A 20,513-nucleotide genomic window follows, 5' to 3' on the forward strand; every position below is an offset into this window, starting at 1 on the left:
CAGTACTGTTGCCTTCAACATCATTAATGTTTGGGTACAAATACTGTACAGTATATGTAATAAACTCACATTCTAAAATTTCAATATAAATTCAAAATCATGGAAATGTACTAAATTCTAAATAAAATAATTATAAAAGGTTTGATTTACTGTTTATTCTTTCTTACAAATTCTTCTAAAAATATTCTAAAGCACATGTAATAAAACCTTATGTTAATAAAACAATGTTAAAAAAGTGGGTATTTATAGAATTACATAGTTACTATATGGTTAAATAATCTTCACATTAATGTAATGATAAATAATAATACATTACCAGTTGGCATATCTTTAAACACGACTTAAAGATATTAAATTAAAATTCTATTTTTTTCTATGCCAAGTGTTGTTTTGGTTTTGTTTGTTAATTGAACGTGTCTCCCTATGCGTGTTATCAAATTATGCATCGAAATAGGCAGGTTTCCTATCTTGTTATTTTACATCTTTGGTAACAATTATAATAAACATTTATTCTTATAAGTTATAAATATCCTATATAATTGAAATGGTTTATCATGTCAAACTAAAGAATGACCTGCATTGTGAAATAACAAAGAGGGAAAAAAACATTATAATACTGTACAATAAATAATTCAACAACAAGTTAATCCCTTATTATAACTAAATGTGATTCTGTATAAATTATCATTTACTACAGCAGCTTCAGGTATTATTACCTATTTTTAGTATTATGAGCAACTGTCAGAATAACTGGATAAACTACATTGATGTACAGTTATATGACTCAAGGCAGGGATCATCTCAACAAACTTCACAACTCTGCTAATTACTGTCATGGTCAACAACACACTTTCATTATAGCAAAATCATTGTTTATAATTTCAACCTATTCTTTATTTTCATTAAAAATGACAATGATGAATGATGAATTAATTCTTTTTATATTATTATTTGTTAAAATAAAAGTAGATAATGTAGTTATAAAATAAATGAATTTTAAGTCACATTATAGTTGTAATATCATTTTTCATTTTCTTACTGTTTTCTTTTTTTTCTTTATCGATAGAGACTGTATCTAAACGTGAATAAAAACAGGTTTTATTTATTTTTTTATACTCTATATAAAAAAACAAATATTATATGTCACACTTAATAATCACTTTTTTTCATTCATTGTTTGTTAAGATAAAACCACACAACAAGCTACTCAGCACATTAGGTGGTACACCACAGAAGAATGACCAAAAAAATCTGAATTATAAACAACAGAAAATATTATAGAAAGGCTAAGGTTCATTCACCCCCATCGCTGAAGGAACTCTGCCTGAACTTTGTATTCAAAGGTAAAAAAAACAGATCATAGTTGGAGATTTTTAGATAATATACCTACAGTAATAAAATATTTCATGATGTTGGACTGCTTCGTCTACACTATCAAACTTCATGTGACAAAACAATGTGATCTGCCCATATACGGACATGATGATATCATATCACTACCATATTTGAGCATATCACCACCATATTTGGACTCGTCACACTTTTTTTTGTCAAACTAGTTTAATAGTGTAGACAGATCTTTAGTAAAGACGGCAAGATTTCATTAAAACAAATTGGCTTTTTGCTGTTGAAGTATTTTTTATAAAGTACTGCATTTTCGATGTGCATATATTGTATACATTGTAACCAGTATTTACCGAAAATCATGTTAAAATTGATAATTTATTGCAATAACCTGAATGTTAATCTTGTCGAAAAAAGTATGTGATACAAAAGAGTCAGAGAAAAATAAATGAATGCCTCAACTTAAAATTTTCAACATTTTATTTATACAAATAAAATGCTGCAATTGAGTCATTTATTTTATCTATAAGTTCAATCAAAATTTCTGAAAATTGAACAATTTGAGTTTCAGCCAAACGAATTGAAAAACTAGAACATTAATAGAAACTTTGAAATTGATGGAAACATTTCTAATGTTATACATGTATCAAAAGGAGAATAAAATGGAGACAGACTACATTGAATTAAGAAGAATAACCCATCTTTTACAAGATACATTGATTTTAAATTAAACTTATTACTACTAGCCTTTTAAATATGGCAAAAAAATGCCTTAAACATTCTCCTTTTAACGTTGCTTTCAGGAACAAAAAATATATTCATTTACTTTGCAATCTGTAGGTCAGGAGTCTGTCCTATATAAATGCACAATCCAGCAAAAGCCTAGTAGTATACTATATAATTTATTTGGAAGCTACACTTTTGAAACAGTGGCACACTTCTTGAATGAAGGTGCGCCCAGAGTAAGTAAAATAAAAGGGTTTTTTTTAAATGATTTAATAGGCCTACTTACAAGGAAACAATTATGTACAACTATTGCTAGAATTAGAAATTTTTATTAATTAATAACGGTTTGTTTTCATTAATTAATAATGGTCCATAATAAGAGAGCTAGTTATTAATCAATCAGTAGAATATTGCCACTAGGTAAACAGACTTTAAAATCAATAAATTAATTAACCATCACAAATCCAGAATTTGCAACAATAGTAAAAATGATGGCACTCCATACAAACAGGTGGATGTAATATTGAAAAACTGTATTAAAAAATAAAATAGGAGTAAACACAAATTAGTTTGCTGTCATATGACATTGCATACAAACTATGTACAGTAGTAAGTGACCTACATATATTCTGAACTGAGTGCTTATCATTAAAATGTTTATTGCTTTATTATTGTTTATTGTAAGTAAAGTAGAAACATTAAAACAAAATGTACATTTAGAAAAATTATTATTACATCTACTATGCCATTGATGAAAAAAAAAATTACTTTAGGTATGTGATTATTTTGGTGAACATACTGTATGGTACCTGTACCCAAGGACCATGAAGTAACCAGGGAGATGTAACCTATTATACATTAATCTGTAACCGCCATAGGCAGCGTTATGTATACCCACATCCATACATAGATTTAAAATATATATTTTTTCTGCATCAAAACAGGTCAAATGTCAAAAATATTTAGTTTTTTTTAATCTTTAGTACAATATTCATATTGAAGTAGGTAGAAGCCTTTCTTTCAATCATTGTTCAGGGTGTACTTTCCTATGAAGGGGAATGTCTCAACACTACGGCCAACCTCTATTCAAGGGACACTCATATTCAGGGTGTACTTTCCCATGAAGGAGAATGTCTCAATACTACGGCCAACCTTTATTCAAGTGACACTCATATTCAGGGTGTACTTTCCCATGAAGGGGAATGTCTCAACACTACGGCCAACCTCTATTCAAGCGACCCTCATATTCAGGGGACACTCATATTCAGGGGAAAATTTCCCATAGGGATTCTACTAAGTATTGTTTTTACTTAACTTAGAGAGGACAATGAAAATTGTACTGTACAAAAATTCACACAAATAGCAATCACATTATTGCTATTATTTCCTTGACAGTCAACATGAAACTATGTCAATCAATTTCTGGATTCTAAATTGAGGTAATAAACTGTGTTATTAGTTTCAGAACCACTCTAACTATGCTCTCAATGAATAACGAACATTGACATAAAAGGATAATTGGAATTTTTGTATAAACTTAATATTTTATCGTTTTATCCTTCAGATTATGTTGGTTTATCGAGGTAAGCTAGGCACAAAATGGAAAATTGACAGTAAACTTTAACCATGCAAATTATTAGCTCAATAAAAATGTCCAAAATTAATTTTTTTTCGATTCATACTTTATAAGTTACGAAAGCAATACATGTTATCAAACAGTAGAAAAACAAGCTGAGTTTATGAAATTTATTTTTTTTTAATTTTACAAATTTTAATGAAACTGTTAACATAACTATTGGTGATGTCATGTCATCTATAATTTAATTTACATACAGAAAAAATTAAGAATACAATTTAATCTATTGTAAGATATTCATATTGACGTAAAGCTCTGTCCACACTATCAAACTAGTTAACAAAAAAAGGGTGATGTAGCCAAATATGGTAGTGATATGACATCATCCTGTCCATAGGACAGAGATTTAAGTATAAGTTTAACTAATTATTTTTACTAAATAAAATGATATAGAAAGCGTTGCCTACACTAATCTTGATCAAATTTTATGCGACAAAAATGTACATAATGATGTCATATCAATACCATATTTGGGCATATGACTACTATAATATTTGGGCACATCAAACTTTTTTTTTGTCAAACTAGTTTGATGATAGTGTAGATAGAGCTTTAGAAGTATTATCTACCATTTAAGAATGTAAACGCCAGGATATTAATTACTTGATACTCATTTACAGTACTTGCTGTTGGCAGTCTTTGTCTAGTAGTTATGGAAACTTTCTCAATTTAAAATTCTAACCTACAATATCTCAAATAACAAATTTGACCTCATATTAATAGTATGCATGCTAAGTTGGTTTAATAATGTAATAACCAGAATATAGTTGATCACAACCTTGAACCTTTTAAGCTGCCATCTTAACACTTCCCTCAGCAGACTAAATTCTAACCTCCAAGGCATCAATATAGTATTAATAGCTATATTCAACCATTACTATTTTCATAAGTGAGGCCTAGAAATTGTTAACAATATACTGCCTATGAAGTTTTAACGTATAATCAATATTAAGCCTAGACCTACAGTCTCTTATTAATAAAGTGTATCGTAGACGTTGTTTAGTTCCGCACGCCATCGCATCAATTTATGAAAATGAAAATCAAATTTGCATTGAACGTTTGGCTAGCAACAATCTGTCAGCAGCCACTAGTTTGCACTTGTTTAATCTTCTCACCTGGGTAGATTAAATTCAGATATTTCACACATGATAGGACACCAATATAACACATACCTGTCTAAACATTCTGTTCTTTGTTCTTTGTTTTTCTGCCGTTGGATTTTTTTTTTGTCAAGAGCGTAGTTCTTATTCGTTGATTTATTTACAAATTAATAACAAACATAAACAAATAAGTGTGTATCGGCTAAGTTTATTGAGGATATTTTTTTATTTTTTAGTCTATATTATTCTCTATTTGTATTTAAAGATGTATTGTCCCTCAAAAACATGAAAAATAAAGATTAATTAAATCAGACTTTGAATAGTTTATTTTGTAGTTTTAATAAAGTTAATCAGTTATGTAGAAAAAAAAACCATGAAGAAAAATGCTTTCACTTATAAAATAACATGATAAATGGTTAAATTCAACCAAAAATCCATTGGCTGGCAGTGGCAGCCAATTTGACAATTTTTTGCTTTAAATTACAGTTTTTTCAGGTAAATAAAGTTTGTTTCGATCTAATTTTTGGTCAAAGTGGATAACTATTATGTGAAATTAAAATTGCATATTCAACAAAAAAAAATTAAAAAATTATTTTTCAGGGGGACAATACATCTTTAAGAAATAAATTAATACTTTTCTTGAATACCATAATAAAATAGTATATATACAGTACCCATTTTGTATGTATACTTTTAAACTTTTTTTTAAAGTAACTAAGAGTACTAGGAACTGTAGTAGACTTCTAGCACTTAGCAACAAATTTTAGCTGTACCCTATTTACACAATAATGTACTTACTACTATTAGGCTCCTGTAGCTTTATAAAGTACATTACATTTCCTGATAAATTTACAAATTATGGCTACAAAGGAAACAAAGCTTGGATGGCAAAAAGGTGTAGTGACAAAAGTTTTGGTTCAAAAATCTTTAAACAATACATTCTGAATATTAAATAAAGGCTTTTAGGGTGGGGACATAAAGTGGAATTGAAATGTTGACGCCACCCATCCTTGAATCAAAGACCAAAATGAACAAAAAATGTTATACGGCCTCGTGGAAGAACACCTTTCTGGTGAACAAGGTCTAAGGTTCAACATTGCAAAAATAAAGATTTTATTATCATGACTTTTTATATCAGCAGTGGCAGGCAATCAATATTTGGAGAAAAACCTGTACTAAAATAACTAATTATTTTGTTTATATTAAATGCAACCTTAATAATAGTACTTTCATGATAAATTAAAATGTATACTATTATTACTAAAATGGAAATGCTAAGGGTTCCATGACAACAAATCAAGTGACAGCTTATTATAACAATGTACTTGAATCAAAATAATAAATGGCATTGTCTTGTGTACAGTGCTGTACAAAGTACACTGTACAATAACTGACCTTACTCGTAGTAATCTTGATGTCGCTATGTAACCAATTGATTCTTTTTCAACCCAATGATCAATTTGGTTAATAATTCACCAAAGACAATAGCTAGACAGGTAGCCTAGAGTAAAATCGGAGGTCAGCCAGTGTAGAATATTTCTCAAAAAAGAGAATCAACAACAATCAAAATACTGAGTTTTAAAAGGTCAATGATGATGAAAATATTTATTTATTACTTCCCTCTCTTGCAGATATAAATTATTGCATCTTTTTTTGGGGGACAGGGAAAGTATTTCAGAATAATTTATTAATCATACAGTACATCTAAATTTAGTATATCATTTTAGGTTTATGTATTAATTAATGTCACTGTTCTGTTATCAATTGCAAAATCCTAATGACACATGAACACAAGTGTAGTCTGGGGAAAATCCTAACCTACAGTAATACATAAATAACATAATCCCTATACTAGTATAGTAAGTATACAATTGTATTACTATACTATATTACTATACTAATTATAACAATTTAAATTGAAAATGAGAAAACTATCACTAATTTATAAATATATACAATAACGATACTAGAGTACGGTACTATTATTAACAGAAATGGCATCAGATGTTGCATTAATAGATAATCATAAGTATTTTCAATACAAAGAACCTTGGAATCACATTATTATTAGGAGTGCTGTATATAGAGAAATACAGCAAACACAGAATTATTTTTATGAAGATGATGACAACAGCTGGGACTCATGATGGCTAATAATGTCTCCCAAGGCTAAACCTTTGTCACAATCATATAGCACACAGAGGTCATGTCATAAATTGACCACTCATGTTCATACCATGTATAGCAGAAGATGCAGTCAATGAGCCAAGCCTTATTATAAACAATCTTGAAATAATCTTTCCATGTTTAGCACAAGCTACTGCCTATGTAACTAAAAAGTCAAAGGGCCAAAAGAGGACACAGCAAACAGTTAATAGTTCCAAAAACTTCATCCACAGTCTACCAGCAATATTTTTCCCCCCGAGAACTACAAAATTAGAACATGGAATACCCTATTGCAGTCTATTGTTAACGTAAATAAACATGAAAAACTTTAAAGAAGATTTTAGCAAGCACCTTGTCCAAACCAATTAAACAGCACCACCACTTCACGGAGACCTCCTAGTTAATTTCCCTCGTGGAAGATTCAGGAGAAAACAAACCAAGTACCTAGTAACCTACCAATCTGCAATATCTTCTAAATATAGACATCTCATGTATCAATATAAATATGTATTATAATTCTCTGAAAACAAATAAAATCATCTGTAATGTTGTTTCTATTTTTCTGAGCTTTTTTCAGGGCATGTTTTTATTCCACTGGGAGACGGTATAAAGCCAGTTAATCTTAAAAGCTTTCTCTCCAACAACCTGATTTCAAACTAGTCGTAACTCCTTTAAGGGTCATTCCATCTCAGTTCACCCAAAAAAAATGGAATTTTAAACCCTACCTCTTCCAATTTTGATGAAATTTGGTATATGGGTGATTCATAGCAATTAAAGCCAAAATTTCAAATTTTAACTTTATCGGACCAACGGTTTTCGAGATATCGCAATTTCAATTTTCGGTTTTTACGCAAAAAAGCGCGCGGCCGCTACGTTTCAAAGAGCTGTATCTCGGGAACTATAGGTTCGATTTTAAAAACAAAGGTATTTTTGTAAAGGGGAGACCATAAGGAACCTAAATATACTAATTGTGTGTGTTTTATGTTAATTTTAAGTTGAATAAAACTTTGACATATATTTTGACCTTGAAATTGACCCCGTGGAACACGCCCGATTTGTTGGTGACTATCACGAAAAATGTAGCCCTACGTGTCAACTACAACATATAAAAAAATTGGAGGGGTTTTTTGGTTTGTTTCCATGAAATTACAATTTGAAGTTGACATACCTCTTCCTTTTAGTGTATTTTTGGTGTTGTTATACTTTATACACAGTGTGAACACTAACTGTTAAGGTGTCTTATTGTTACGCTTTCTCATCAGGCCCACTTAAACAGTAGATATATTTTGATATGAGAAATACTGGGTAACTCACATACTTTTCAAATCAATTTTGACACATAGTTTAGTGTCCTTACTATGTTATTATGCACATTAACATATGCATAATAAGTGATTGCAGAGAACATACAACAGTTAACTGTATAGGTCTTTTTAAAGGTTGTCATCCCCTATATAAAAACAAAACTACCAACCATGAAAAAAGTTCATTATTTCACAGATGGATGTGGCGGCCAATACAAAAACAAATATAACTTTATTAACCTTTGCCACCACCAGGAAGATTTTGGTTTAGACGCCGAGTGGAATTTTTTCGCTACATCACATGGCAAGAGTGCGTTTGATGGCATAGGTGGAACAGTTAAGAGGCTTGTCACTAAGAGAAGCTTACAGCGTTTGACTGAATGTCATATTATCACATCTCTCAGTATGTTCGACTACTGTGTAATTTTTTATTTTTATTTTATGTCTTTAGGCAATGTGGCCAAGGATTATCAATGGTGAATTAATCACTGTCCTATCAGATAGGTGGTAATCCCCCTGATACAGGGGCTATTGTGTGAACCAGTTCACCGGGGTAACCCCCTACTCTTTTTCGAATAATGAACTGGGTTCTTTAAAGTACACACATGTTATAACTGTGTACACTGGACCTACGGTTTATAGTCCTTATCCGAGAAGACTTGTTCCACCACCAGAACGGAGCGAGTCGGCCTCGAACCCTTGCCGATGTTGTTGTTGGCTCTTTTAGGTACGGTAAACGGCGCCCCTGCCTTAACCGCTCGGCCATATGACTCGCTCATATGGACATTCCAGGCATCAACTTTTTTCATGTGGGAATAGATGAGGTATCTACTGTGGAAAAAGAAATAAAGCCGAGATTCAACCTCGCCCAGACCATCAAGGGTACATTACAATATCATCGCTTTGTTCCCGTTTCTCTGGCACAGATGCAGGTCTACAAAGTACCCAGATAAACCCTCCGGATGTGGTAGTGATTCAAGAATCTTTCAGTGATGAAAATGAAATTGTTGCTGATACACAACCCACCATTATTAGAATTCAGAATTTTGTGTGCTGTAGTTATGATGGTGTCCCATGGATTGGTTTGGTGGTGGATGTCTCACTCGCAGAAGAGTTTGGGGATTTTCAAATTAAATTTATGCATCCTCATGGGTCAGCGAAAACCTTTTATTGGCCGTCCAAAGAAGACTGTTGTTGGATTCCTGAATCAAATGTACATTGTATTATAGCCTCTCCGTTTATAAAATCCGCTTCGACTAGGAATTACAGTATTTCCCAAAATGATCGCCACAACATTTCTAAATACTGTTTGAATTGTCCAGATGACAAGGAGTAAAGGCCAGACATAGACAATTGTAACATTATAATAATATTTAGTTTGTAAATAAAATTAATTTTGGAATACATCAAATTGACATTGAAGTAATGCATGGACAGACACCAAAAATACACTAAAAGGAAGAGGTATGTCAACTTCAAATTGTAATTTCATGGAAACAAAGAAAAAAACCCCTCCAATTTTTTTATATGTTGTAGTTGACACGTTGGGCTACATTTTTCATGATAGTCACCAACAAAACGGGCGTGTTCCACGGGGGAAATTTCAAGGTCAAAATATATGTCAAAGTTTTATTCAACTTAAAATTAACATAAAACACACACAATTAGTATATTTAGATTCCTTATGGTCTCCCCTTTACAAAAATACCTTTGCTTTTAAAATCGAACCTATAGTTCCCGAGATACAGCTCTTTGAAACGTGGCGGACGCGCCCTTTTTTGCATAAAAACCGAAAATTGAAATTGCGATATCTTGAAAACCGTTGGTCCGATAAAGTTAAAATTTGAAATTTTGGCTTTAATTGCTATGAATCACCCATATACCAAATTTCATCGAAATTGGAAGAGGTAGGGTTTAACTCATTGGGTGATCTGAGATGGAATGACCCTTAAACATAATTTCCACATATTGTTTCTCACTGTCACCCACCCTATTAGGTTTTGTCAAGACACATGCTATACAACAAACTTAAATTTACTAACTGTACTTGATAATTATAGCATAAAAAGAATGCTTTGAATTTCAACAGAACATCTATTGACAGTTTAACATCTGTAGTTGCTAATGCTATGTACACAACAGTGTCACTGTCAAACAAAGGTTAAAGGTTATATAATAATAACAAAACACAAACATTAATTCTGAAAAAATCTTTAATTATACTAAATTAATAACCATGTAGATGATTCAATTTATTGGTTATTTTATACGTTTTTTTTAAATTTATTTCATAGGCATCTATTAACAGCAAGCACAAACTCGCCAATTTACAGGATGGATTAAAACTATTTCCTAATCATTTGAGGCTTATGGAGTGGAGTTACAACCCGGACACTAGGTCAAAATTGAACCCTGGCACTACAGTAGGTCAGGATTGAACCCTGGACTTGGTCAGGATTGAACCCTGGACTTGAAGGCAAGCACGTTATCCATCAAGCTACAGCTCCACTACTTTTCTCTAACTTCACCATTTGTATAGATTTTGTTCATTAACATCATCCTGTTGCTAAACTTTGGAGATGCTTCAATATTTTTCTTTGCATCATGATGAGAGACCTTACGAAGTGAGGTGCCAACTAAATTAAGGTCTTCTGGGTAAAACAATATGAAATTGTCATCTATATAAGATTTCGCAAAACATTAAATACCAATTTGACTGAAAGATATGATGGCCTGGATACAGTTTAAAGTAGTTTTAATAACATACAATTAAATATGTCACTATTCTTTTGAATACATACAGTACAGTAACGTTACATTACAACACTTTGGCTTAATACAACTACTGTAAATTAATGGACGCTGTCAGGAGGCGATGTTTTTAACATAGGCTATAAAAAGATGTAATGTCAGCAATTATTTGTCTGAATAACATCGGATTGAAATGATATGTGTTTAACTCCGTTTAACAGGTGCACTAATTTCAAGCCACATAAAATTATTTTTACAATGAAGTTAATGTTTATTAAGAAATATAACAAAAATAACAGGGTTCTCAGAGCATAATAAAGTCACAAAACAACAATGATGACCAACTATGAGTGTCGCTTAACTGGAACCTACAGTATTCTCCTAAAACAGCAAGATATATTTTGAAAATTTGAAAATTCATTGCAGAAATGGTACAGTCTGTGAACCCCACCCTCAAGTGAGAACATCCCAATATCCCAAAATGATCATAACCTTTTTGAGACATGGAAGTGAAAACCTGTTTGAGAAAGAGCTTGCAATACACAGTGATTTGCTGTTTGCAAAGAAAAAATACTATAATCGCTAACCACAGGTGCGGCTGTTTTTTAAGACGGGACGCCAAAGAACACTAGGTTTAAATGTGTACTTTTTTTTCCCACGGAAGAACATTTTTTTAAATGCTTATAATTTATTAGGTATAACCAGTTCATAACCAGTACTGGTAGTTTGATTGTGTCGCAGCCTAATTTCCATTGTATTCAGTTTGGTGGTTGTTGTGTAATGACAATAGTTATTTAAATTATCCACAGACAATAGAAGATTGTTTGCACCATTCATTTGACCTTTTGAGGTATAAGGTCAAATTGACACAATGATTGGTTACACTACAATAAAAAAATTCCTTCACAGAAACTAGTGTTGAGACTACTGTAGAATAAATTGGGTTTCCGTTTTCTGGATATTTTGTAAGGAGGATCCTTTAAAAAATATGGTTTGAATCTACATAGATCTAGGTTCGCAACATCAAATATTTATTTTTAACAAACTGAGAACTTGTTTATAAACATTTTAGTTTCAAATGGTGGCTGTTTTGGTAGGAGTGCAGACATTCACACAGCATGACATTCTCTGTATTCCGAAGGGAAAACACGAAACTAGAGCATAGACAATGTGATTTAAGAATTCAAGGTAAATTGCATGACATTTTGCACTTTGGTGTGCAGAAAAATAAAATCAAATTTATCTAACATCAAATTGTTTGTCACACATTCAAATAGTAATAAAACTATGTTTTATACTGTTTTTAAGATAATAATTAATAGGTTTACAAAATATATTTAAAAACTATTTAATAAAGTGAACCCTAAACAAGTTAAAGTCAAAGATTTAAATGTGAAATATTAATATTAATCTATTTGTTCACTAAAAAAAATTAATCAAACAAAATAATATACCTGTTCTACAGTACTGTACATCAAATGATTGGCATTAATTTTATGTTGAAAAGCTTATAATGGGATATCTATCAGTGTTCTCAAATATGAATTAATTAATGAGTAATTCATTATCTTTATAGCAGTTACTGTATAGGCTTCATGGGTCTCTAGTACATTTTTCTTTGGCCTGTTTACACAGTAGGTTTAGCTATGCCTTTGGCTTGGCATTTACCTGATACAGTACCTTCAGGGGTATGTCAATTTATTGTGGAAAATACCTACTTCACTCCACTATGGCCAGTTTACAAGGAATTGACAATTAGCAGCTATGCCAGCCAGGGACCAGCTTCATACTGTATGTCAAAATATTTTTAAATGTCATATCTTTGAGATGTAAACTATGTTTCCTTTTTTACTGATGAATATGCAAGTCTGACATAATCCAATATACAGTAATTAATATGTAAAATATTGTCCATTGTCCCATATGGAGGTCACACAGTATGGTTGAATTGAAATACTTTTCAATAATAATAATTTTTTAAACCCGTTTTATTTACTAGAAATGTAACAATCTCATAGTCATACTGTAAAGGTCGCCAAAGTAAAGACACAATTTGATTTCTTCAATTAATAATAATAATTAATAACAAACAAATTAATAAGTATATCAATTATTCATCCTATTATTACTGTAATACAATGATACAAAGTGAATGAGAATTCAATTAACATTACAATTCAGCAGTTAGTTTTTGGTACAATGGGCTATGGTATAACGATGACAAGGCTCTCCAGCATAATATTCATAATTTATTCAGCCTTACTCATAAGTTTACTATAGGCTGTAGCAGTGTATTACAGTTTAACTTTAATCAAGGTTACTACTACTAGTACTACACTACTGTACCTACAGTATACTGTACAACAATCATGTAATGCATGAACTGTTCATGCATAATACAATAATACTAAATAATACTAACCAAAATGCATACACTAATACTGTATTTAAACCAACAATAAAGATTATTATTTTTTAAGTAAATAAATAATTTTTTTAGTATAAAAATAAGTCTATAATTTATTTTAAAATGACTACAGTTTACTGTAGTACAATTGTCAAACATATTTGATATAATTGTGGTGCTTTTAAAATAAATTTCTTTAGTTTAATCACAGAAACAATTGTCTATGGGAAAAAATGTAAGCCTAAAAATATTTATTTTTGATATACCGTATATCTAGCTCTACCAATGGTATCGAGCACTGTATGCTAGACCATCTAGTTTATCTCTTCTTACTCGGATATTAGAAGGTAATATATACAGTATTACGAAGGTATGATGTTTACAAGCCTTGCCTACTATACTAGCTAACTGTATATGTGCAAATAATTCTTATTTCTCCAAACATGCTTTTAAAGTTATTATAGAAAAAACCATCTGCAAAAAATATTTTTAAATAGATTCTTCGAACAATCCGTGCTTATTCCTCTGTGCTACAAGTACGAGGCAAGCGATGTTATTTAAACAAAATTCATTAAAAAAATATTGTGCTCAGTGAAAATTACTTCACTTGATTGATAATGCTCTTGTCAATTTAAAGAAAAAAAACATGAATGATAAATAGCAAAAAAGCAAAGGCCTAGGGCACTTAATCATAATTATAAGTACCTATGTTGAGGAGCCTCCTATGCTTTATTCATTGATATACAATTTCAGTGTGAAATGAATACTTCAGTGTACATAATAAATGATTCAAATACAATTTCTATATCTAACAAAAAAAAAGCACATTTAATTTGTTTTTAAATGTACTGAGGTCAATGGTACAATACAGTATGCAATGTATAATAATAACACAGTCATTAAAATAGTCTATTTAAAATCTGCAGTAAATTGCTTTAAAATCAAAATGAACTAATAAATAGGGTGGGAATAGGGTAGAATATACATAGGATGGGCTTGGAAACATCATTGCATACTGTACTTTTACTTTTAAATATTTGCATTATGTCTAGACTAATTGCAGAATTAAAACTAGATTTAAACATTAATTTCTCCTTAAATAAGAAATATATGAATGGCTTAAAATACTAAACTGTGTAACGTTATTGTATACTGTACTATTGTTATCCAAGGAAGTTAATATTTAGGATAGGGAAGTCGGTGTGGCACAAATTACATAATTAATATGTATTATAGTTCAAATCAATTATGCAGTTAAAAAGCCTTTATGACACAAACATGCATAATAGTAGCATTTGTAGTATAATTTATTATTGTATTGTTGTAGATCAAGTATTTTAAAATTGTTGCATTTAACAAAATGCACTGTAAGCTAAACTTGCTTGGATACTGTATGAAAGTTTACTAACTACTGTAGGGTCAAAGGGCCTTAAAGGCTACTGGGTACACCCAGGGGCCTACTGTACAGGCTGCATTATAGTCACATGTGGCTAGGCTAGGTAGGCTAGATCAAACAAATTCCCAGGGTCATTTTTATATAGGATACAAGTAGTGTGTGGAAACGATCTGGATTATACTGTGTATTTCATATTTACTTAACAGAATAATATGGTTAAAATTCATAAAGGGTCAAACTCTATTAGCCACACCTATACTACCTATACTGTAGTTATACTGTACATACAGTATCCAGAACAAATTATACTGACAACAGTGTATACTGTATTTACTCAAATGCTACACTACAGCATACTTTAGAAACATACAGCACGGTAACTAACCTGTATTTTTTATATTTGGATTAATTATACTGTTGTGGACTAATTTTTAGGCAAACACAAATTTAGTCAATAAAAATAATAATTAATATAATGGCTAAACGAAAATATTAATGGACTATACTGTACTAAAAAAAGTACTACAAAAAGAGATTATCAATATTTTCAAGAATGGACTTGGAAAACGTTAAAATTCAAAATTAACAGTCATTTGGCATGACCATGTGTTAATAATAGATTACAAAATTTGAATATATTAATCCGTACAAGGTTGATTAAATAACAAAATAAAGTTACCAATAGTAATATACCCCCTTAGATGTTTTCTATGAACAGTACTGTACAAAGGAAATGAAGGGTCTGCATAGTTGTTAATGAGATGGAAAATATCCGCAATAGAAATACCCTATTTCAAATTAATCAATACATGAAAAACAGGTAATTAAGGTTAGGTCGATTGCTGCACAAATATAAAAACTTGTTCAAAGTATTTAGTAGTAGAAGTAGGCTCATAGTACTCGTGCATTAATTGTTAGCTATACGGATTAGACTGTAGAAAAAGGCTGAAAAACATTTAGAAATTCTTTTATGTACCGTAATGTATTTAGGGATCTGTAGACAAAAAGGAAAGGCCTTGAATTCAAGGATCATACTACTGTACTAGTAATACAGTGACTGGTTTCCACTTGTTTCCTGATCAGTGCTTTTAAATCCTATTGGCATTTATTTGCAAATACATTTTACAATCAGTTTAAAAACTTGTAGAATTTTCATTGTTATGCACCTTGCAAATAAGGGTTAAACAGGGAAAAATTTCAATTTTAAATTTCGTTTAGCAATATTGCTAATCAAACTGATTTTTGCGTTTAGAAATATATAGTACACAGGGAAAAATTTCATTAAAAAATTTTGTTTAGCAAAATTGCTAATCAAACTGATTGTTGAGTCGAGAAACATAGTTTTGTATTACATTTTTTGCTACACAATTTGGGAAATGTGTAGCAATAAGGTTGTTTTGTATAGCTTTTTGCTATGCTACACTGGGGAAATTATTCCCTGGTACAGTAGTTTTGTATTGTATTTTTTGCTACACAATTGAGAAACTAAGGTTGTTTTGTATAGCTTCTGGATGCTTGCTACACTGGCAAAATTATTCCCTGTTTAATAGTAAACTGGTACAATAGTACTGTACTGTGGTAGTGAATTATAATATTCATTAGTTGTCCAAAGATTATAGGGATACAAACAAATATGGTAATACTCTATGATACAAAGTTATTGAGTTAATTTATTCATTAAATATCTCCATTAAACTAAATACAAACCATTAACTTCAGTAGGTTGTATTGTTTTCATGTACTGAAGAAAGGCTTGCTATTTTTTATACACTTGACCTGAGCTAAAAACTATGCATAATTATTTACTTCATCAAGTAAAAATATTTTACTTAAATTGACTCATCCATTATTTATCAGGCTTTGAACAAATTTGTAGTTCAAAAGGTCAACATATTTAGATATTATATAAATTTCTTTTAATAATTAATATGTGCTAAAATAATTATTTAAAAATATTATTAATAATCACTGTCACCCACATATTTGTTTATTTTCATTTGCAACATTATATTGTTTAATTCAGATATTATCCTACGCTTTATTTGTTTAAATAAATTAATTTGTGATATTTGATATTAGGCCAAGTACCGGTAAACATTTGTTTTACTTATTTAAAACATTAGTTTATTTATTTTGATTTTGATATTTATTAATACTTTTAAAAAAATAAACAAATTTCTATTCTTTCAATGATATCATGTTTTGGTTATTAAAAATAGATAGAAGTAACGATTCTATACAAAACAAGTAAAAAATAACCCTAAAATAGCGACGTTCTATTAATTCATGTTACATAATATAGGTATAGTTTTGTTTTTACACATAAAATAAAATGTTAATATTAGGAATACAGTATGAATTGACCAGACAAACTGTAGATATAAGACTACTGGTCCAATGCTATTTTCTAACAACTTAAATAATAATATATTACTGTACATTGTTTAATCAATTATTAATTTCATCTTAATATTTTTATTATATAATTAAATATTATATACAAAAAAATATCCCTTGTAAACAATGTAATGCATAAACAATAGTTCAACAGTTTCTTATATAGGCTACATACAGTATGGTAGACAAATACGCTAGACTGTGTAGGGAGTACACCTTACAAAATCATAGATTTTTAGTAAATTGAGGGGTCGCAGGAAAATTCATGGTAAGACTGAGGATGAATAGCCTATTCTATAAAAAGAGTAGCATAGGCCTAGGCCTAGATAAAGGTAAAAAAGGTAAGTTGGGCCTATAAATACAATACTGTACCTAGCAGCTACTGTGTATCTAGGCCTAGCCTATAATCAGAACACAGCACCGACAGAGTAGAGAGATGTCCTGTGCGGACTAATTTAAGAAAAATAATAGTAATCACTGTATATTAATCATATACGCTTATATCTCTTAAACTAGAGTATAACAGGAACACCATAATTACAGCAAACAAAAATATAAAAAGCAACGAAACTATAAAATACCGTTGAAGGTAAACTCACCGAAGTAACGTCGTGTTTTGTAGGCCTGGTTGAAGCTCCGTGGTTGCCATCAACCGCTCGGATTATCCCAGCTTGCCAATTCCACTCAGAAATTTTATTTAGTTTCAATTTTCCAGAGCCAGAAACGCGGAGAAATCGCTTACCGACTAACTCCTCCCGATATTCTATTCCCATAATGTGCTTTACACTTCACATTTCTCCATGAACTGAACAAAAATCGTAAAATGTTAGTCCAAAATTTAGGAATCCCGCTGTCAGACAATCTCCCCGCTGTCGACCTCCAGCAGTATGCGCAATAATTCTGTTTGGGATTTCTTGTTGTGGGTCAAAGGGTCACATCACACATCGACAACTCACACACACAACCTACTCAGCAACAACTCACTACCATCAGCAACAGGGAGATGCAGTAGCAACTAAAGGTCGTTGCTGATGGTTGCAAACTTAAATTTTACGGTATAAATAATACATAATAGCAATATAAATAACAGTGTATTAGCTGGTAAAAATAATTCAGCTAAAATGTAAAATTGCATTTAATTAAAATACTTAATCTAATTCATGTATCTTATTCTAATAAGTTAGTTAGTGATTTAATTTTAAGTATAGAACATTAATATCATATTTTAGCTTTTCATAATTTGTTGATTGAAAAGATGAGACACCTAAAAATTAACATAGCGTCTAGAATATGTATGTTTTGTGACCAATGATAGAAATAAAAACGTTAGGCTACCGTATGTCTGATTTAAATGTATAGTCCCTACATGTAAAAAAAAAATAAATGTCGTTGCTGATGGTTGCAATGTAATATTGATTGGTAAGAAACAACATATCACTTTATGGAATTGATTGTCACGTCAACAAAATAGTTTTTAAACGCGAGGAAATCATGTAAAAAAAAAAAGTTATAAATAAAATAAATAAAATGATTTCATAATCATTATACTGTATAATAGTTATATGCTTATATAAAGCTTATATAAAGCTTAAATAAAGGTATACCTGTATACAGTATCCGACAATTGTATTATGTGAAATGGGTCAGAGGTCAATGTTTATTGAAATAAAAAGAAAAAATTAAATAAAGTTAATCGGGAAACCGTGGTGGTGGTGGTGATGGTAGAAAACGGGACGGATCCTGAGGGGGTCATGAGGAGAGAACACTTGGTCATCGGCTTGGGGATGATGGATGGAACATTTAAAAGTCGGATATACTAGAAAATATATAGGCCTACGTTAAAAAAAAAACAGGCATTCTTATAATACCGATGTTGATCAACATCAACAATGAGGATATATAAAAGAGCATAACAAAATTGAAAATATTTTTCTAAAAATAACATCAACAATGAGGATATATAAAAGAGCATAACAAAATTGAAAATATTTTTCTAAAAATAAAATCATTTTATATTTTCCCCGGACACTTGTTTTTCATAAGCCAACATCTTATTATTATACGGTTCATGCACAACATATGCACCATCATAAAAGATGTTTTAATTTTGTACAGATATGTTTTAAAAATGAATAAATAAAAGTTATGACTCCTCCTGAAATATTCATTCATTTTCGCTGCAATAACAACATCTCCGTTAACCTACCTAGACGTTACATGACTAGTTCTGAATCGTTTCTGCCGAGAAGTCCATCCCTGAAAATACGAAAGTTTTTTTTTTATCACAGATTTAGCATTCATGAAATGAATCATGAGATGATACTTAATTTGAAAAAAGTAAACCTGTAAGGGAACGGCACGATTTATTATGGTGTATATATATGCGTATACGTACGCGCACGTACACAAACCACCGCGCCGTATTATTATGTCAGTGTCAGCAATATTTGTTATTGATAAATTCCTGTATATATCATTATTTTAAAGCAAGTCCATTTATTTTTCTGATAGATCATCCTACAAACGATTTTATTTTTGTATTTGCATTTTATCAATATCGCCGTCGTCTGTCTAATTATTACAATTATCATGATCCTTTTATCATCTTCGTCAGCAGAACTGATTCATTATCACTATCTAATGAACTTACACAACTTAATATGCCTCGATCGCAGAAGTCAGAAAAAGTAAGACATTTTTTACTACTCTAAAGAGGGCGCTATTCAAATTTTTTAGGATAGTACCTGTTCACAATTCAACATAACGCATTATCTGTATACAGTAACCACATTTATAAATAATTTTCAGTGTCCTATAGGCCTATTATATGTAATTTCACTTTGTAGTATATTCAATGTGGGTAGCGCAATGATATATTTATTTAATTGATAATATCTCTCACAATTAGGATATTAAGCATTGATGATCATAGATATTGTTTTAAATTGCTAATTGATCAGAAATAACTCAATTTCCGAATAGCCTTTTTATGTTGGTTCGCGGGCATAGAGAACTACATAAAGTTTTCAGAAAATCACGGATGCTATAACATCAACGATGTAATTAGTGTATAGGCAGAAATGTAGGCCTATCCAGTTTAGTTTATCAATGTTACACACGGTATAAGTCAATAAAAATGGAAGTGTTGACTCGACTCCTTGCAATCATAATTGCCCTTCGCTTAATCTGATAAGCAGGGCACGAATGTATGTTTGCTTTGAATAAATATCTACCAAAAAAAAAACTCAGCATTGAACTTCGGACTCTTCAATTCCTGTATACAATT

General features: G+C 30.7%; 1 protein-coding gene across 2 annotated transcripts in view; it reads right to left on the bottom strand.

The window, feature by feature from the left end:
* LOC140046447 (probable JmjC domain-containing histone demethylation protein 2C) overlaps positions 1-18,105 on the bottom strand; it is a 114,068-nt gene extending 95,963 nt beyond the window's left edge. For both annotated transcript variants that reach the window (XM_072091092.1, XM_072091091.1), the window contains exon 1: positions 17,827-18,105. In XM_072091092.1, the coding sequence (XP_071947193.1) occupies positions 17,827-18,000 (174 nt within the window). In that variant the 5' untranslated portion in view covers positions 18,001-18,105. The remainder of the gene's footprint in view (positions 1-17,826) is intronic.
* Between the last annotated feature and the right edge of the window lie 2,408 nt (positions 18,106-20,513).

Source organism: Antedon mediterranea, chromosome 4 (assembly GCF_964355755.1).
Source record: "Antedon mediterranea chromosome 4, ecAntMedi1.1, whole genome shotgun sequence".
In the NCBI taxonomy this organism is placed as follows: domain Eukaryota; kingdom Metazoa; phylum Echinodermata; class Crinoidea; order Comatulida; family Antedonidae; genus Antedon; species Antedon mediterranea.